At 36.9% G+C, this 22,178-nt stretch overlaps 1 protein-coding gene across 9 annotated transcripts in view; it reads right to left on the bottom strand.

Moving 5' to 3' along the window:
• Positions 1-22,178, bottom strand: part of Camk2d (calcium/calmodulin dependent protein kinase II delta) — a 250,729-nt gene that overhangs the window by 160,002 nt on the left and 68,549 nt on the right. For all 9 annotated transcript variants that reach the window (XM_090356660.1, XM_090356666.1, XM_090356668.1 and 6 more), the window contains exon 3: positions 4,233-4,292. In XM_090356660.1, coding sequence (XP_090212786.1) covers positions 4,233-4,292 — 60 coding nt within the window. The remainder of the gene's footprint in view (positions 1-4,232; positions 4,293-22,178) is intronic.

The raw sequence follows: 22,178 nt of genomic DNA, 5'->3' as shown, positions 1-22,178 counted from the left end.
ACAAAACGATGAACAGCAAAGTCCTAGGACCTCAGCCCAGAGCAGGGCATCTAGTCCATGGGTAACTGAAGCACAGATCAGCTGAAATCAAACTAAGCAACAGGTGTAGGACACTTTTTTTTAAAAAAAAACATCATAGTTTCCTAGAATGCAGAGTAGAGCTGAATTAGAAACCAGTTTTAAAATCTTCCAGAACAAACATGCACTGTTCATCTTCAAAACACACAACATAACCAAGAGGCACATGTAAAGCTAGCTGCCAGAGCCAAGAGGCTATGTGATAAACATTCAGCTGACATCCAAGGCCTCAGCCACAAAGAAAATGTCCCCTAGACTCCAAAGCCAGGGGAGCAAATGATGACCCAAAGGACAAATCCTCAGCTGTCCATTTTTTGTCCACTGAGGATGGTTTTGGAAATGGTGGGAGTCAAAGACTATTTTATGACATGGAAAAATCACAGAATCCATGAGAGGAGTAGGATTAGAATACCACCATTTATGCCTTCTGCATATGCTTGCTTTCTTGAGAGAGTGAAATCAAATAGCCAGGACAAGACCTTTTGGTCAGAAAACTTCTAAAATATTGACTATGAGTGCTCTAAAAAATGTTTGCCATCTCCCTATCAGAGTACTTTGCCAGGAGTCATTACAGACAAGGCAAACCTTAGAAGTGACAGAGAAAAAGTAACTTTTCTTCTATTTTTTTATTTATAGCTACTGGCTTATTATGACGTATACAAGGTGAACAGCTGAAGGAAGAGTAACCTTCATTATTTAATGAGCCTTTTGGTAACTGCATCTGAAAAGCAGGCTTTTGCTTCAAAGAGTAGAGCAGTCAAATGAAGAGCTACCCTGAACCCATCCTCTTTGGAAGAAGAACATAGGTAATTTAGCGAGGCAGGATATCCATGAATTGTGTTGATAGATAGTACAATTCTGTTTGCCAGAAACCTGAAAATCATGAAACCTGAAAAAAAAAGCCTAAAGTGAAGGTATGGTTCAAGTGGCAAAGGATTAACCTTAAGTGGAAAACCAAACCAATGCTACTACCAACACAAACAAAAACAACAACAAGTATTTCCATTTTCAAATGCTTCCAGAAGCAGGAGAGATTGAAGAGAGAACAATCCTCACAAGCTAAAAGTCAACAGTATCTTAGATCCATGATTCTCTTTCTGGTTTTCAGCAGGGAAAACAATGGCTTCAACACTTTTTCCCCAGAACCTAATAAAAATACGTTCTTAGGGAGCAGCATGGATATACGATTTAATTCTGAAGTACAGATTGGTGGAACCAAGCAGCATGGAAGACTAGAACACTGGCACTGCAATTGATAAACAGGATGAACAGGAAGAAAGGGCAGGGGTGAGAAAGGGAAGGGAATAGGGTAAGTACCCGAGTGGGAGAGTGATGAGGACTTAGGAAATTATTCGAGGGACAAAGGAGTCTCTATGCTTTTTTCTTTTCTTTTTCTTCTTTTGAACTGCTCATTTGTTGAAAGGGAATAATCAGTTCTGCAGACAACAACATATTCTAGGAGGCAAAATAGGGCTTTTCCACCAAATAAGCAAGATAGAGAAGGTAAGACTGAATCAAATGAAAAGTGGCCATAAGAGTACTTTGCTTCCTACACTGAAGGCTGTTCAATTACCTTTTGCCTGTTAGAGAAGCACTAGAGAAAGCTATAGAGCAATAAATTTATTTATCCTTGCATAATTCTTGTTGTGAATGATAGACACATTCAACAACGAAAGGAGAGGTCATGGAGAAAAACCTCAAGCTTTTTTCTCTTAGAATATTGTTGAGTTTTTCACACTACTTGGGAAAAAACATAGCTGTCATTCATAAAATCATCCACATTCTTGATCTGCAGACTTGTTAATATTTACTCTGCATTGACCTTCTTCCTGTTTCCTTCTGTAACTATCATGCAAAAAAAGTTCAGAAGTGAAATATTGTAGCAATTGATACACTGAGTGATCTCAGACAAGTAATGCCTGAGCCCACTGAAAATACTGGAAATAGAAAAACTGAATGAATTTCACAAATAAACCTTCCAGTTTCCTGTAACAAATTTAGCATTCAATGGCTTAGCAATTATAATGCTATGGAAATTCCTTCTCCTCAGTATATGTGCTAAAGTAGAAAGCTAGCAGAGAGAGACAGCAACAACCTTATTGTATATTTTCTTTAAAATTCCAAGTGGATTTTTTTTCCAGTTCAAAGGATACACAGCTTAAAAGCGCACATTTAAAAAAATCTTGACAAAAATTTTAAGCGATCTAAAAAGCACCCAGCAAAATTGGAAATCTTGCAAGATGGAATACTGTCTATTCCAGAATCAATTTCCATCTTAGGAGAAGCCCACTGTAAACACTCATAATTTTACAACATGCACTGACTATACTCACATGCCTCTGTTCAGCTATGATATGTCCCTGCCATTGTGTTTTACTGCAGTTAGGAAAAGCCACAGAGGATGAAGGGTGACAGAAAGAGATATGCACCAAAGTGTACTAGATTACAAAAGACTACTTCAATTAATCAGAGGTAAAGTACAAAAAAATAGGTGATTCAGACAAAGTTCATGGGTCAGAAAAGTCATCTGTTCAGAGTAAGCAAGCATTGTGAACATGTCAGGGATGCTATTTTGCAAAGAACCCTTTTGTAATATAACTGCACATCCCTAAGGTGAAGGAAAAAGAGGAGATGCTATCTTTGTGGAGATCTCAGTGTGAATTTGGGCATAAAGCAACATCATGGAGACCTCCAGACTCTATCTCCACAATCTAGATTGGGCTGAGATAATCCCTGAGAGCCTTTCCAGTTTTAGAAAAAGAAAACGTCATCTGTGTTCCGAATGCTATGCTTACTGACAGGCATGGGAAGCCTTCTTTTCTAGAAAGGGATAAGCGTGTGTTCATAAGGTTACTCATGCTAATGTACAGAATTTCATTCTGTCATATATATTAAACAATATGGTCCGTGCAAGCAAACATCCTTCTGAAACACAAACTTTTCGATATTAACTTTTAAACTTGAGGAGAGGATTTGGTCAGAATCCAAAACAACTTCCAAATTCTCCTTGAACACATCCACCAACACCTTTTCAGTCTTGTTGCTACAGGTTAGGTCTCTTCCAAGAGACAAGCAGAAGGACTAGAAATGTCACTGTGATCTGAGACTTATTTTTCTAAGAATTCTATGAGCCACTTATACACATGCTCTTATCTAACTTGTGCTGTAGCTAAGTATACATTTTATCTGTGTATATTATAATCATTTCTTTATAATTGCAAAACGTAATCTATACTTTTGGAAAGAGTTTTCTTGTGACGCTGAGGAATTAATCTAGAGCCTAAAATATGTCAGGCCAGTAAGCTAACACTAAACTAACAATCTTTTCTGCTAAACTTGTTGCTTCTAGATTTAAAAGAAAACTTCAAATCCTTTTCAGAATATGTTTTATTTATTTTATTTTTACCTCCATGGTTCTCCAAATTAGGACTACCATTTTTATTTCACATTAGTCTTCACAGGAAAATTGAATTAGTTCATGTAGCAGACTCCAAAATATGCAGTTAAAAATAAAGCTAACATAATATAACCAAAGTTTACTTAATTTTACTTCATTTTATCTTTAAATTACACTCAGGATGTCCACTGGGGATGTGTAATCAAGTTTCCTCAGCACAACAGGAAACACACAATTGATTCTGTTAATACAGTATATTACTTTCCACCAAAGAGGATTAGTTTAACTGGTGAGGCTGGTTTTTATTTTTCATTCCTGGTTCAAAAAAAGGCATAAGAAAACAAGCACATAAAACCTATACCTATTAATATAACAAAGAACAAATAGTAGGAATCTTAATAGTAGTTAATATTTGTTTGTAAAGATATAATTGTAGGGACCAGGGTTTGGCATAGTGGTAGAGTGCTTGCCTAGGATATACAAAACCCAAATTTGATTCCTCAGTACCACAGACATAGAAAAAGCCAGAAGTGGGGCTGTAATTCAAGTGGTAGAGCTCTAGCCTTGAGAAAGCCCAAGGACAGTGCTCAGGCCCTGAGTTTAAGATCCTGGGGCTGGCAAAAAAAAAAGCAAAAAAAAGATATAATTGTGAAGAATGGGTAAATATGATAGCTACTGAAATTATCGTGTTTATTGTAGTATGCTATAATATTTTGTTCAACAAAACATGGATAATATATTGTAAATATTTTCCTACCAATATTGGGGTGCTTCAAGAGACGGCAGATTCTGGCTTCCCTTTCCAGTTTCTGATGATCTGTTTAAAAAAACAATATAGAAAACAAAATCATAATAATGAAATGAGAGAATAGAGCATAACAAATGACATGATACATAGTAAGAGGACATAAAACTCTGACACTTATTTATCTTATGATTTCTTTCTAAAACATTGATGATTTGCATTTGGATTTAGCCGAACACTGTAAGTCAACAATTTACTCCTAAGAGAGAATTATTTTTGGTCCAGTCAAATATTCTGTCAACCATTCTTCACATAATTGTTCATCTAACTTCCTGGAAGCATGATATTCTTTCTAATAATGAGGACTTCTAAGTATCTCTGCTGTTTTGTTTATCTCCATCTATGTTTCCATAATCATTTCTCTATAACGTATACACCATTACATGTTCACATTTTAAGAACCATCCTGAATAGTGAAACAAAAGCCATATAATGAATGATTGTTGTCCTTAATGTACTATGTTGTCTCTCATCTCCTTTGCTGTCCCTTGGTTATCTCATATTGGTATAGTATCTCACTTTGTTATCTGATATATTGAATTTATTTGTATTTGGATATTTGAAATTTGATAGGGAAGGGGAGAAAACCAAGATGGGTGTGGGGTGTGGGGGGGGAGGGAAACGGGTACCAAGACATGTGAAAGGGTATCAATGTATGTGAATTAATGCACCTTCTATCTGGCAAATGTCATGTAACCCTTTTACTAATTAGAATAAAAAAAAAGAAAAAAAACAAAGTGAAATATACAGATAACACCATCATAGAGATAACTATAGAATTATAAATAAATAATCATAAATTAAAAAACAAACAAACAAAAAAAAGAACCACCCTGATACTTCTCTTTGGCATCTTAGTGTAGATGGGCACTTGATGATAACTCAAATCACTTTCCAGGAACAAAATAGTCATAAGCTGAGAATCTTTATACAGAATATACAGTTTAAACTGTGCAGTTGGCATCTGAGATGAGCAGAACATTTATTTCAAGAGCAAGAAAACTAGGGACAGAAATGGTACAAATAGTGTGTACTGTTAAAATACTAATCCATCTAGCTGGTGCTACTTAGCCAGCTGAGTGATGCATAATTACAGGCAGATACCACCACGACTCGCTGGAGTTTAACACCACTGCCTCCACTAAGGAAAAAGGATATCAGAATTTGATTCAAAACTTGTTTTTTTTTTCTGGCATGTCTTTTGTATTTATGATATAACTCATGTAACCTATGTCAATACATGCATAAGCAGCAAAAAATAACATCTAAAAATCAGCTCTAATTAATTAATTAATGTCATAAAATAGACCAAAGAGAACCAGGGTGCACCTATGCAATTTTCCACATGTTATGTACCAGCAGTCCTCAAGCTCTGTGATCTCAGAACTCCTTTAATTCTTAAAAATGATGAAGGACTCAAAAAACCTTCTGCTGGCGTGAAATTGGCTGATAAATACTCTATTTGAGTTTAATCAGAAAAATTAAATGTATAAAAACATTAATACATGCATGTATATAGGAATGGATAACCTACTTAACTGTTTAAGTAAGTTAATCTAATTCTATTTTCTTGTTGGAAAATAATTTAAAAATTATGGAAAAATAAAACAGAATAAGAATAATACAGGAACATTTCTATATTATGTACCTAGATAAATCTATTGTTAATACTTTTACTTACTCTTTTTGTCTCAGTATGTGTATTTATATATATTTACCTAATTATGTGTGTGTGAATACAGATGTGTAAAATGCACATTTGTGCGAATTTTTTCAGTCTCATCTGACAGTATCTTATAAATATGTAGATCCTTTACCCTTAAAAATTCAATGTGTGTTATCAAAGATTGGGGATATTTGCTTATTATCATAACGTACCTATGTACTTCAGCAAATTTAGCATTAGCACAGCACTTTATCAGTTATGTTCTTTTTTTTTCTTATTTTAACAGGGAAAGGCCCTCGGTAGCATTTTTTCCCTCTAGCGCAGCATCTAGATTGGGCTAGATATGACATTTAGTTCTCATTTCTCTTTTACTTCCTTTAACTTAGAACATTTCAACACCCTATTTCCTATAACCTTTATTTCTCTGAAGAATATCTTCAGTTAAAAAAAAACTAATCTTTTTCATTTGGTTTTGTTAAATATTTGCTGATGATTTAGGTTACACAGTTTCAGCTAGAACGCTACCATTTCCAGAGGGACATTTTCTCCAGTTGCTCCTTAACAGTGATGCTAACTTTGATCACCAAATAATGGTCTTGTTGATTTCTCCATGAAATAATTAGTTTTTCCTTTATAGCAGTAGAGATGGACTGGAACCCAAGGGGACTTGAGCAAGCCATGTGAGAGTTCTATAGCAGAGCTGTATCTCCTTTCCTTGTGTTTCTAAAACACAGTCTCATTGTGTAGTTCAGGCTGGCCTCAGACTCTCAAGCCATTTACCTGGGGCTACCTTAGCCAGCAGGCAGATACCCCACCACAACTCACAGGAGTTTAATACCACTGCCTCCACTAAGGAAAAAGGATATCAGAATTTGATTCAAAACTTGTTTTATTTTCTGGCATGTCTTTTGTATTTATGATGTAACTCATGTAACCTATGTCAACACATGCATAAGCGGCAACACAATCTTTTTCAAAAACCAAACCACGTTTTAGCTTTATTACAAAAATATTTCTGACCTTTTAAATTTGCAGTCCTTATTTGGAGAATATAACACAGAATTGGTATATTTAGTAGGTTTTTTTTGGTTGTTTGTGGCAATTTAGGAAATATATAAATAGATACACATATAGTGTTATGAGTAGTCATAGAATAATACCTTCTTAATGAATCAGCATCAGAAAATGGATAGGCTCCATCTATGTATTAAATAAATATATCTGTGTTCTCAAATAGAAAACAGATATTCTAGCCTTCCCAATAGCTAAAACTGTATGTACTTCAAATAACTGTCTATTCTCCAAGTCAAGTTCTTAGTTTTAAGACGAGTTACTTTTGGAATACTCATATAGAAATGGACAAGTAAACACAAACATTTAAGCCTAATTTTTAAATTGCATTTAATAGTCTCTTATAAACCATTGCATGTAAGTATAGAAAAGACATATGCTTATAAGTACTATATCTTTGTTATGGAGACAAGGCTATGCAACAATACATGCTAAACCATGTGAAATACATGTAGAAATATTCAAAACATATAAATATATAACTATGTCAAAAAAGGAAGTAAAAAACCTTTATAAGACAATAAGTTCTACAGAGTTTTAGATGTAAAGATAAAAATGGGGGCTGGGAATTTGGCCTAATGATAGAGTCCTTGCCATGCATGTATCCTGGCAGGGCTCAGTTCTTTGAGATATGCTGAACTGAGATCCTTAGCTCTTGTTTGTTAAAGACTTCCTTGTCCTGTGCCAAGAAGGGGACATACTTCCTCAAAGCTACCAAGGGAAAGAATCTGGGAGGCAAAGAGAAAAGTTCCATCCATCCAACAACCTAAGCAGGACATTCAGTTGCTTAGAAGCAAGAAATGAGACTGGTTCAATGCCAAGGAGACAAGGTTGACAGAGGTCAGCTCAGAGTTTGTGGATCATCACGGACTCTGCAGCAGTGATACTGAGACGCTTTCCCTCCGCCAAGCAGATTCACTTTTATTTTCACATAATTACCTCACTTAGAGATCTCCCATGAGTCATAAATTATTCTGCAAGCTCCCACTGAGGCATGTTTTGACATTCCGACGAAGATGAAACAACTAATTTCTAGTTTTTATTAACACTAGAATTTAACAATAATGGAAATTCACATTGTGTGGTGTGCATTAAATTCCACCCCAAGTTCATAACTTAATTTTCAGAGGGTGTAGGTGAGGAGGAGGGATTAACTACCTATTACATCAAAAGCATACTTTTGTATCATTTTGCTGAAGAGATGAATTCATTTTACATTGAAGGCTTGCCTCACTTTTAATTCAGTCAATAACACAAATAATCCATCCTACTTCATCTTTCCTAGCTTTCATAACTATATTAGTAAAAGGCAAGGGTAGATTATAAAAAGCAAGATATCATAATACTGTTTCACACCATTTCAAGATTTTATTACTTTCAAGCCACAAAGCTAGGGAAGGAAGCAGGTTCATATGTCCTGTAGCTGTAATAGTTTGGCTCAATTCTTCCTTTGAAGTTCAAGTCTACACTCTTATATTAGTAAAAATATAAGCTTGCTGGCTAGAAACTTGTCAGGTCTGATAAGCGGCATGCTTTTAGCAATATGCAACTAATACCTGTCAAATAAATGATGCTTTTAAGGAAAATGCATGGCCCACCCAGAGGTTTCATAGATGTCAGTGAGGGAAATATTATCACTATTTGTAGAGATCTCTAGGTCTTAAAACAGCTTCTAAGAATTTGGATATTGTTGGTCTTCATGCCTTATCACAGTTTTTAAGCTTTTAAGTCTAATTTCAAGTGATGTGAAGGAGAATTCACTTCCTAATGAAGTAACTCCACCTCAGTTCCAAATACAAGTTTAATCTTTATGCAAAATAACAGATTACCAATGCAAATTAAAGCATTTGGCCTGAATCACTTTGACTTAGCAACAGGAGTTTCATCAAAACCACAGAAAGTAACAAGTTAGTTATCTGGCACATTTTTACCCCCTTAGCACCTTGCCTATGAATGCCAAAGCATCAAAATGTGAAACCTGAGGGGAGGTGGGGGTACTATTGTTTATCCTTATATAGATCATATATAAAGTCAGTTTATCTTTGTGGACTACACAGATTTATCATCATTAGCACTAATTACATCTCTGCAGACTTCATGGCCTAAAACAATGTCAAGGCTGACCAAGCCATGATGCCATGGTGTGTGTGTGTGTGTGTGTGTGTGTGTGTGTGTGTGTGTGTGTGTGTGTGTGTACATGTGTCTTCAGTGGAACCAACTTCTCAGCAAGGCAATACCAATAGGTGATCTGAGTAGAAGAAAGAGAATGATCTCCCTTAATTGGTCAATTATCCTTCCTTCTGCGTATATCATGTATAGTCCCACACAGAGACGTAGCCATACAACCAAAGGAAGGCTTGAGTTGGCTACTACTAAAAGAGTTTAACTCTTGTGGTCACCTTTCCTCACTCCCCAAATAAGCCATTATAAAAATCAGTAAAGTACGAAAGACATATTAATGACAACAAAGTGCTTAAAATCCAGTTCTCTCCTAATTTCTCTCTAACTAGTTTAAGATGCTTCATCCCTTGCTCATCTCTTTGGCCCTGGGCTCCAGTTTGAGCGCAGTACTTCAGACATTCTGGTTTTGAGGGCAGGTTAATTCTGCTTCACTCACTTCTCTAATACAATCAACCAAACCTGATTTTCAATTTTCTTTTCCCATTTATTCAGCCTGTGAGGAATTAGAGTCTCCAGTATGAAGCACTCTCATGGCTCCTTTGGGACTAAATTTAGCTAGCTGTCTTATTCTCAGAAGAGGAAAACTGAAACATTTCTAGCTTTGTATTGCTATATCTGCTCATTTCTGGTGAATACAATAGAAATTAAATAAATGTTTGATAACTGACTGAGATGAATGGTGGCTGGTTATGTCTTGTTTTACAGTTGCTAGAATGTAACACTCAAGTCAGGGCATAAAATAGAAGGTCACCAGTAACACGGTAGTAGATTCTGAAAAATCCTCTTCCAAAGCAAGGCATATTTTCCCGAGTGCCAGTGGCCCAAGCCTGTAATTCTAACTGTTCAGAAGATGATGCAAATCACCATCAAAGCCGGTACACGAAGTCTACAAAACTCCATTTCCAAAACAAACAGCAAAAAACAAAGCTGGAGGTATGGTTCACACGGAGGAACATTAGTTGACTAACAAGCTGAATTCAAGACACTGAGTTCAAATGCTGGTCTTAGCAGAAACAAACAAACAAAAAGAAACCTTTTCATAGAGCGAGGGATGGTTACTCAGAAGACTTATTCCTGGATATTCTGAATGTACTTCTCTTGCTAGAGAAATCTCATCTTGGCAAGTGAGGCACCATTTGAGAAAGAATATAAATTCCATCAACTTAAATAAGTCATATTTTAAAACACAGCCTAAGTTAGAAGGGTCATTTCATTATAAAATATGGATTTAATGCCTTTAACTAGAAGTTTCAAAAATTTACATAGTGGGGTTCCAGGCTCATGCCCATAAACATAGCTATTCAATTTAGAGGACTGAAGTTCTAGTTCGGGCAGTCAAGTCTGCCAGATCCCATCTCCCAAAATAATCTCCATCTCCAAAAAGTTGGGCTGGAGACATGGCTAAGTGACAGAGTACTAGCTGAATGTACAAACCCATTTACCTCAAAACCCTGAGTTCAAACCCATAAATATGATTATATTGGCAATTAATACTTTTACTTTGAAGGTACTCTACCAGAAACTCAAATAACTGTATGACCCAAATTCCTTCTGCTATTACTATTTGGAATACCAGCTATTTCTCCTACTCCCTTCACACCCTGAATAAGTCAATAAGATTCTACAGGTACAGAGATGATGCTGTTGATGATGGTAAAGTAGAATTAGATATATGCATGGAAGCTGCATTTGCCTCAATTCAGATTTGTAATACCTTGAGGTTATTCTCTATGAAGTTCACACAAGTCAGGCGCCGGTGGCTCACACCTGTAATCCTAGCAACTCGAGAGGCTGAGATCTGAGGACTGCGGTTCAAAGCCAGCTCTGGCACAAAGGTCCGTAAGAATCTTATCTCCAATTAAACACCAGAAAACCAGAAGTGGAGTTGTGGCTTAAGTGGTAGAGGGTTAACATTGAGCTGAAGAGTTCAGGGACAGTGTCCAGATCTAGAGTTCACGCTCCATGACTGACAAAAAGAAATGGGTAAAAAAAAAGTTCACACAATCTGTAAATTGAACCTGAAATCAATATGAACTAGAACACCTTACTTCCCTGTAGTTCCCTTTCCATTTCCATATCCTGTAACTATCAAGGCTGGTGAAAAGAATCAGGTCCTTGCGTCATTTGGCCTTCTTTCAGTATTTCCATCTATAGAAGGAAATGGAGTTTTCCACTGTCTCCAGAGGAATATGGACTTGTGAAGTCACTGGCTCATAGCACTTTAGACACACTAAAGACACAATCCAGTGGGATGGATAGAGCTTAGAGTTCAGGATGAAATACATGGGATTTGCTACCCAGGTTCTATCATTTATTACTAGCTGGTTGTTCAAGTTATCTATATTTCCATACTTTTTTTTTTGCCAGTCCTGGGGCTTGAACTCAGGGCCTGTACACTGTCCTTGGATAAACTTTTTGCTCAAGGCTAGTGCCACGTAATCCACAATGCCAGTTCCAGCTTTTTTTATATGTGGTACCAAGGACTCGAACCCAGGGCTTCATGCATGCTAGGTAAGCACTCTACAACTAGACCACACTCCCGGCCCCCATATTTATTTTTCAATGCTACTTCTGTTTAAACTCAAAGACTCATGCTTTGTTTAGAAAATGTCCTAACACTCCAAGTCATGCCCACAATCCATTCTGCTTGCGGTATTTTTCAGATGGTGCCTTGACATTTTGCCTGGGATCAGCTATGGACTGTGATCTTCCTGTTTCCACCTTCAACGTAGCTAGGATAACAACCATATATCATTAGCATGCGTGACTTTTTCTTGAAGATAAAAGTCTTGTTAACATTTGGCCCAGATTTGCCTTAGCCACAATCCTCCCATCAGTTTCCACAATTTGATCTACCCTGTGCTTTCCCCTGGGTGAAATTTTACTCATGAATTGGTAGGGATTTGTGAGATAATTCTATTTCGTGGTGGACCAAGTAGAACTCAGTCACCTGACATTGTAAGTAGTCTATAAACAGATGAATTATATGGATTATCATAGCTACATAGAAATTCCAATGTCCTCTAATATGGGAGGATGCCTGATAATGGCTACAATTTATTGAATATTAAAACCAGCTACTGAAGATTGTGGATGTTCCTAACACAAAGAAATGGAAAGGCCTGAGATGACAAACATACCAATTACTCTGATGTGATCATCACACAGTTTATATTGTATTATACATAATAAATATGTAGAATTTGGCTGGGTACAGTGGCTAACACCTGTAATCCTCACTACTCAGGAGGCTGAAATCTGAGGATCAAGGTTTAAAGCCAGCCCGGCACAAAAATCCTGAGACTCTTATCTCCAATTAACCTCTAGGAAATGGTAAGTGGGGCTTGGCTCAAGGGTAGGATGTAGCCTTGGGCTGAAGAGCTCAGGGACAGTGCCCAGGCCAAGTTCAAGCCCCATGACCCACACACACAAAAAATGTAGAATTTGCCAATAAAAAACTAAAATAGTTGTTTTAGGACCAAAGTTCTCACTTAAATGGTACAGTGTACTTTCTATTAGGTTTAATTTTACTTGTAAATAGAGGAATTTACAGCAAAATTACATTTTTTAAATATTAAGCATAATAGAGCTAAGCCCCTTAACGTACTTTGAGTTAAAACCTTCTGAACCTTACTACCTAGAGATTAAAAGAACCAAGAAAGGACACAAAGCACACTAAATCTAAATATAAGCCACACTTTGCTATTTCTTTTTAGAAACACCACTGATTTGTACTGGCAGTTGCTTAGAAACACAAGAAAGTTGTTTTTTTTTTAAATTTGTTTTATATTTTATTGTAGTTATGGTTAGATAGAAGGTAGATTATGCATTCTCACCTACTAACCAAATTATGTGCTTTCTTTAACAATCTAGAAACTACATTTACAGAATTCAAGAATTTGGAGCATTCTGGTATTTCAGATTTCCATTATATCATTTCCCTCTGCTTTCAAAGTTCCATGTCCAACTCCTTGTGCAAAAGAGCTGGAGAGCACAGTCAAGGAAGATTAGGACACTTATTTAATAATTGCTCCAATAAAGACTCCAATCACCTAACTGTTTTCTGCAGATGTTACACATAAAAGTATATAACCTTTTCCCTTCTAGTCTTGAAATAGCGATAATCATGATGAATCTCAAGTGCAGGCTAAAATCCTCCAGACTTTAAGGAGTGACACTGCTGTTGTGTCTACTCTCCCCTTCCCCTTTCTCTCCCTCCTTCTAGCTCCTCCTCTTCCTTCTCCTTTTTGTTCTGGTCCTATGGCTTGAATTCAGAGTCCGGGGCACTGTCCTTGAGCTTTTTCACTCGAGGTTACTGTTTTACCACTTGAGCCACAACTCCACTCCCAGCTTTCTGGTGGTTCATTAGAAATAAGAATCTCTTCAAATTGTGATCCTGGGATCTCAGCTTCTTGAGCTGCAAAGTTTACAGAGGTGTCAGCCACCAGCATCAAGCTCAGGAGCGATATTGTTCATTCATTTTCCTGCTAGATATCATCCTTCATCATTCCTGGGAAATCAATAATTATTACCTAGAATGCTGCATTTCTAGTAATGGTTACGTCATTTAGAACATACTTTTGGCACTGGCATTGCTTACACTTAGAAGATCTAAAGCAAGAGCCTTGTTCAAATCCATATGGCTTGATGCCCATGGTTTACAAGGAGGCATATTAAATACCACCTAAACAGGCTTACCTTCTTTCTAAGCTGTAAAAGGCGTGGAAAGGTTGCAGACCCAAATCTACCCAGGGCTGGACGGACAGGTAATTTCCATTTCCAAATGAAATCAACAGTCCCACCTGCCTACCTGGCTAAGGGTCTGACTACAAATTGTCCCTGAAAATATTTTTTGATTTGTGTGGATTCACAGACAAAAACAAGGCTCCCTTGCTGCTGGGAAGAGAGCAGGCAAAGCTGCAGGAGTTCATTGGGCTTTAGGAAGTATTAGAGTTAAAGAAATCAATGGCTATGTCTCTCCAGAGAATGAAACAACAGAGGTCCTAAGGAGAAACCCAAACTCCCAGCTCTTTAATTTGGGACTCTAGGATTCCTGCCAAGTGACCTGGAAAGGAGAAGTGAAAGCAGAAGCGTTTAAGGAGAGCTCTCTGTATTGGCATCATGCAGCAAAATCCAATACACTGCAAATATCCCCTGCCTGCACATTCCACTTTTCCCAGCTCACCTACCCTGTGCTTTGATGCTGCTGTCCAGCTAATCGCTCTTCCATTTCACACAGCCAGATTCTTGACATTTCTAATGCACTCATGTTTTCCCTTTCCTTTATATTACGTTAAAATATCTTCCTATCATAATGATAGCTTGTAGCTGGAAAATATAGATATATTTCAGCTCAAAAATAGCATTTAAAACTTCATGACCTAGAAACACCACAGTTCAAAATTTTGATGTATTCCTGCTGATCTTTTCCTTGCATGCAGCATACATCTTATCTGTCTGTCTGTATACCATACTCTTGTTTTATACTGCTTAATATGCCTTTGGAAATTAGTCTGCTGGCTGGCGGGACAAATGAATGAAGAATGATGAAGCTTCTAGCAGTTAAGTGGAGGGAGGTATTTTCTAAACACAACATATCATGCCATACTGGAGTTTTCCCACTAAGTACAATTTCTGTCTAAAGAATCTAATTTGTTCCTCAACATATTGGGATAGTTGGCAAATTTCTAATGGAATCCAAAGGAAATTAATTATTCTGATTGAATGGTCGACTTTTGAAAGAAGCAACACGAGAATACAATATAAATAACATACCTGCAAAGATAATTCTGGTCACAAATGAAAAGCTTCATGTAAAGTTTATGAAGTTCGCAGACTTGTAGGTAAATAAAAAAAAATCAATGTCCTGTTTTTGCACTAGAATCACACTGCTCACCTCATTGATCATCTACTACTGTACTTTACTGATAGATGTCTAACACTTATCCTTGGGTAAGACAGGAAAGTCTTCCCACGCTCCACACTAGAGAATAAGACAATTCCTGCCATCTTGGAATAACGAAACCCAGATAGCGAGGCTCATCTAGTTCCAATTTTAGGATATATACACAAATATAAGATAAAAACTGAAGAGAGCTGTAACTGCAAATGCAGGAATGCTAATGTACAGCCATCCGATGGTAGCTGAAATGTTTATTTGGTGGTTCTTCACCACCTCTCCCCTAACTCACACTCAGTTTACTTTAACACTTGGCACATGACGAATGTGCTCCTGCACTGAAAGCCTGCCAATGCACTATGGTTCCTCGGCACACACACACGGATAACTGTCCCAGCATTCCTCTCTCGGTTCCTTGACCTCTCCATCTCCAGGGATTTACATTTCCACTCAGTCTCAGTCACCATCCCTGAAACATGGTTCCACACCTCAAGAATAAGGACACCAAAGAGTACAGCAAAAAGATACTTGCACACACCTGTTCATTTTTGCAGTATACAGCATAGCCAAGCTATGGAAACAGCACAGAGGCCCCTCAAGGGACAAATGGTTCCACAAAACAAGATATGCATATCTATATATATATACAAACTTACACACAACATTTACATGTACAGACAAATTCCATTTTAATGGAATTGTATTATATATGGAATTATATATTTTATAAGGAATTATATGTACATAATAAATAGACATATGGAATTTTACTTTGTCATGAGGAAGAATGACATTATATGTCATTTGTATGGAAGGGAAATAGATAGACCTGGAAGTCAGGCTGCTGAGACACAAAGAATACATGTGCTCTTTTTCTCCCTCTCCCCCTCTCTTATTTTCTCTCTCTGTGTCTCTCTCTCTCTCTCTCTGTCTCTCTCTCTCTCTCTCTCTCTCTCTCTCTCACACACACACACACACATACACACACACACACACACACACGATCTAAACTGTAAATAGGTAGTAAGCATATACTGATGTACAGTGTCATATGAATACATACAGGAAGGCTGGCAGATAAATCAAGAAAGGGCAGGCAGAAGAAGTTATAAAATTTAATATACAAGTGTGAAAACAGAACTAGCTAAATTGAGAGGATGGGTGGGGTTTAGAGAGATGGAGGAAAATGATGTGACTAGATCAAGATGCATTGTATCCACAGACTGCCATGTTGAATGGAATTGTCTTTCTATAAGTCTTTAATTTTCAAAATTACAAAAAATCATTTTTACAAAAGGACTTTCAGTCTCTAGCCACTAACTGCTCATCTTGCAAAGTGCTTATTCCATATCCTGGCAGAGTGACTCTTTCCAAACTAGCCTACTGACTTAGACATATTTCTCCATCTGTAACTCATCTTCTGTGCTTATGCTCCTCCACACCTCTGTGTCTCCCCACTGCATTCACATCAGCCTTCTTCCAGTTTTCCAAATACACCATTGCTTGTGGTAAAAATATACCACTCTGGCATATTAACTGATTTCAATTCAAGGCACTTTAAAAAGTGTGTGCTCCATCATTGTAACTTTCTGTTTTGTCTAGACTCAGGAGATGTGAGAAACAACCCCTCTAGAGCACAAGAAAAGAACCTTTCATAAAATCCAGGGGCATTTCTTTCTTCTTCTTCCCCTTCCCCTTCCCCTCCCCCTTCCCCTTCCCCTCCTCCTTCCCCTTCCCCCTCCCTCTCCCCCCCTACCTCCCCCTCCCCCTCCTCCTCCCCCTCCTCCTCCCCCTCCTCCTCCTCCTCCTCCTCCTCCTCATTTTCCTCCTCTCCTCCTCCTCCTTTTGTCAGTCCTGGGACTTAGGGCCTGGGCACTGTCCCTGAGCTTCTTTTTGCTCAAGGCTTGCATTCTACCACTTGAGCTGCAACAACACATCCGGCTTTTTTTGTGTGTATGTGGTAGTGAGGAATTAAATCCAGGGCTTCGTGCATGCTAGGCAAGCACCTTACCACCAAATGACATTTCCAGCCCAGCAAATGCTTATTTTGATAGGCCTTGCTAAAGTAACTGCAATTTAAGTTTCCTCCACAGAATTTGGCTCCTTAGTCACAACTTACAATATTTTTTTTGTCCAACTCAGCATGTCTGTGATCCACTCTGTTTCTTGGAGTGTTCAATTCTTTAGAAGACTACCCATGCGTGTAACACTTGTATTAAATAAATCGTTGTACCTTTTCCTGTTCTATTGTGTCAATGTAATTCTCATATGGAGCAAAAATAAGTAATTCTCATATCTCTTTTTCATTTGATTTATGGTTGCTCATTCTTTACAACAACAAGTTTTTCTACTCAAGGAATTTCCTTCTAGGACTAAATCCCTATCACTGGCCATCACGCAGTTCCAGTTCTATTGCCTTGTTTTATTTATGACTTCTTTTCACTTACAGTTAGTTGTTGCTTTTTAATGCTGTCTTTGCATTAAAGTTCAAGATGGCAATACAAGGGCTGATTCTTCTTTTGTTCACAAATTTTATACCTAGCACCTAAGATAGTTTGTGGCATTATGCAAACATTCAGTATATAGTGATGAAAGGAACTCAAGACTCAACAGGAACAAGGTATACCAACAATAAATCAAGTAAAACAAAAGTGTGTGGGGGATATATATGATACAGCTTGGTTTACTTCCTTATTCAGGGGTCACAGAATCATGAGAACAATATGGTGAGTTAATCTAGAGGCTGCTGTAAGAATCAATCCACATAATATTACTTGAATAAAAGGGCCTTCTATCAGCTCTGACACTGGAAATGAAGTTGATTTTAGAAAATCCAGTGTTTTAAAACAAAGGTAAAGCGATCCAATACATTATCAGAAAGCAAAAAGCAAAATTATATATGCATATGTAAGTACATGTATTTGACAAAAAGGGAACTATAGACTCTGAACTGGGAAATCCATCAAGTCAAATTTTAAAAGCTCTATGTCCACAGAAAGTGGCTGCTCATGGAGGCAACGTATATATAAGGAAATAGAAATATTATATTTGAGTCATATGAGAAATATTCATAAATGTACATCAAATAAATTTCTAATAACATCTTGATCCAAATGAAAGCTGAGCATGGTGACACATACCCATAATTCCAGCATCTGGGGGAGGGCAGAAACAGGAGAATAACAAAGTCCATGCCAACCTGGGTCATATAATGTGATCTTGTCCCCCAAACTCAAGATGGAGTGTGTAGCTCAATGGTAGATTTTTTTGCCAATGAAATATCCTGAATTTGATCGCCATCACTACAATATATGTATGTATACATGTCTATGAGCATATATAAAATATAAGCAAAATTTGCATAAGTTGAAAATATACCATATGAATATGAATATAACATGAAGACACATCCACACAACGAGAACTCTACTCAAGACACAGAACCGCAGGGCACCTACCAATGTATCACAACTGTAATCCTAGCTACAAAAGAGGATGAAATCTGAGGACTGTGGTTCAAATCCATCCAAAGAAGAAAAGTGTATGAGACTCTTATCTCTAGTTAACCACCAAAAACTTGGAAGTGGAGCTGTTGCTCAAATGGTAGAGTGGTAGCCTTGAAGAAAAAAGTTCAAGGACAATACCGAGGCCAAGAGTTCAAGTCCAAGTACTGTTCCATATCCCAACTCCCAAAAAAGGAAAATGCAACTTATAAATGCATTTTATAAGTGCGTACACATAGGAATTTGGTTTCTTGTCCACTTCTCCACTGATATATACCATTGTTTTTTAACTGCTTGTCTCTTTTTGGTTAATTTATTTTTTTTGTTATTCTTCTTTAAATGTCTGCCATCGCACTTAGTCATATATTTCTCAGTTGTTGATTTTCTAGTCTGGGTTTAAAGTTCAATGATAACATGAATGAAAATAAGAACAGAAAAAAAGAGAAATTGTAGATATTTCCCTGAACCACAAATGAGGTATATGTAAAATATGTAAATGTTCTATAACTGAGCTGAGTTTGGACAAATCTCATTCAAAACATAAATCTCCCCACGTTTTTACAAGTAAACTGAAAATGTAAGGCCAAGCTTTGAAACAATAACTTTCCATTGTAATATAAAATTTAATTTCCTATACATAGCCTACAATTTCTTTGTAAGATGACCATCATAGATTCTCTTGGACAGTTTTTTGAAAGACAAAGACAACCACACCCAAATCATTTAGAAAAAATGAAGGAAGGGGGAAAAAAGTCCTGTCTGTTACACTTTTAATGACTTAGAAACTAGCTAAAGAATACTTTAAAACTGTATCTCATATATATACATACATACATACATATATGTATATATATATTTCTGGAATATATTTTACTATTTATACATAAATACAGATTACATTATATTTAATGTATACTATTTATACTATTAATGTATACTATTATATTTAAATATACTATCTGTCATATATTATACACTATTTGTATATTATTTTATATACACTATTTGTATATTATTTTATATATAATATATTTATATATTAAATATTTTTATATTTTATATTTCTGCAATATGTATGTTTTAGAAAGAACTGATAATGTTAGAGTATGATGTTCTTTTTCAAAGACTTTCTTTTTCATGAAACAAAAAGGAAAAAGGTCAAGGAAGTTTAGAAATTAAGAATGGTGATTAGAGATTAAAGTACAAATGTCACTAATAGAACTAAAAATCTCAAGTGTCAAAGTCTTCATGCCTTTTAAAAAGTTCTATCATCTAAGTAACTGAAAGTTTCCCATGGAAACTGTGCTTTGTTTTCAATTGACAATATAAGCTCCAAATTAATAAAGCCTACAATATAAAACAAGAAGTGAAGAAGTCTACTCATCTGTGGCTTCTATTAGTTCTTGTTTCACATGATGCTCAAGTTCCTGTCACTCAGCTGGTTCTGTGAACATACATGCTGAGACAGCATGTGGGGTGCAAGATATTTTTAAAGATAAAGTATATAAGATTCTGTTCTTTTACAGCTGTAAAAAGAAAGGGAAGGGAGATTAGGCAGCATTAAAAAAACTGAGTTTTGATGCAAACTAACAAGGTCTCAGATGAGTTAACTATTCTGAATCCATCTTTTTTTTAATTTTATTTTTCAAACAATTACTAAGTACTTTCACCAAAGGGATTCAATTCAGTGTGTCAGATTGTGATTATAATGCATTTTCATCCATGTGACCTTTTCTATCATTCTCTCTCTTTTCTCTTAAACCAACCACTTCTCATTTCCCGAGTTTTATTTTCATATATCCACACTGAATAGTACAGTCATGTTTGCCAGCCTTCCTATCTCTATTCCTCTGACCCCCTCTTCTCACTGGCACCTCTTGAACAACACATGTTCCAGCTTCCTGGTGCTCATTTTGCTAAATGATGGGTTATATGCTCAAAGAAATCATGTCACTGGAATCCTCCTCCGAATACACTGTACATTAGTTAATGCATTTATGTATGCATATAACCCTGTATATGTTTTGCTATATATTTATAATTCAGATCTAACTTCTATGTGCAAGAGAAAACATGCATCCCTTGTCTCTGCAGCCTCACTTAGTTGGTTTAATATAACTTTTTTCCAGGCTCAACTATTTCCCTGCAAATGACATCACATTCTTCTTTCAGATGGGTGAGAATAGGTTCTGCACATCCGGCCTGAATGGGTGTGCCTTGTTCTGATGAGGTACCACAGGAGGTGAATGACCTCTAAAGAGCCAACTCTGAGATGGGTCCATCCCAATTAGAGAAATTTCTGCTGACCACCTTTCCTGGATTCTGGCAGGAAAACCTGGGAACTCCTTAGACAATTGTCTATGGTTTTAAAGAGAAATCTGGATAATAACTGTTTGTCACAGTTCTTTAATAGGACATGTGCTTAGAAAAAATAGGTTAATTAGGTTCATGTTGCTGAGTGGTACAAGAGGAGAGAAAGCGTGTAAGTGAGAACAAGCCCAGGGTAGATTCCTTTTCGGGATCATCTGGTCACTCACTCCTGCTTTGACAGATGAGGACATTCAGGCATACAGGGTAAAACGTGCCCAGTCACAAAGAACGTAAGGAACTGTTTTTGTGTCACTGAAAAATCTGTCCTTGGCCTGAATGTGGGTAACTCCCTGTGGGATATGAGGTGATGGTGCATCCTACATCAGGCCTGGGGACAAATGGAGGGCAATTAGTGATAGGTCTGATTTATGGAATCCCATTCTCTGGGACAGAACTGGGCATTTGGCTGTCCTGGGTTAATTAATCTTCACCATATCCCTGTGAGACAGGTAGGTCACAAATCAGAGTCAGAAGAAATGAGAGAAAAAAGAAAGATTTTTTAAAAAATCTTTTTAAAAATATATCCAATCATTACATGAAGAACTACATAGAAACCCGGCCAACCTGCCATATAACTAAGCTTTCTATTGTGATTTAAAGGACAAATTCATGTCAAAATTTATGTTTCATTTAGATGATGTCTGGTTAAATGTGCCAGATGACAGACCCAATATTTAAAACAACTTTTTCCAGTTGCTTTTTGTCTTTGGTTGGATTTGTAATTCCAATATGTCAATTTCCCCAGCTCATGAAATAATTTTATTCCAAACTTAAATTCTTGACCCACTTGTATGCCATAAAAGTTCTAAGATAGAGGATTGATGGAGTTTGAATCCCATTCTGCCCCTTCTCCTTTCTGGACCAGTCACTGAGCTTCCTTTTCTACCCTTTACATTATAGAAGGTAATACCACATCACAAGGGACTATGATTTGGAAACACTGTAAACTAAAGGTTCATGACCTGGAGGCTGGATTCCTCATGTAGCATTGTGGACAAGTGGTAGAAAACTTAGGAGACAGGGACTAATAGGAGGTGGGCTGCCATTCTTACAAGAGAGTCATGTCCACCTCCTAAGAATGGGTTCCATTAAAGAAACTGGACTGGATAGATGACGAAAGCATGTTGTTATCCAGTGAATCCGGCTTCCTCCTTTCATTTGGCTCTTTTGTTTTCTTGTGTTGTAATCTCTCCTGACATGGAATGCTA

This window comes from Megascapheus bottae, chromosome 23 (assembly GCF_031878675.1).
Source record: "Megascapheus bottae isolate mThoBot1 chromosome 23, mThoBot2.hap1, whole genome shotgun sequence".
NCBI classification, from domain to species: Eukaryota; Metazoa; Chordata; class Mammalia; order Rodentia; family Geomyidae; genus Megascapheus; species Megascapheus bottae.
The sequence above is the reverse complement of the archived record's forward strand: the minus strand, read 5'-3'. Positions and strand labels throughout refer to the sequence as shown.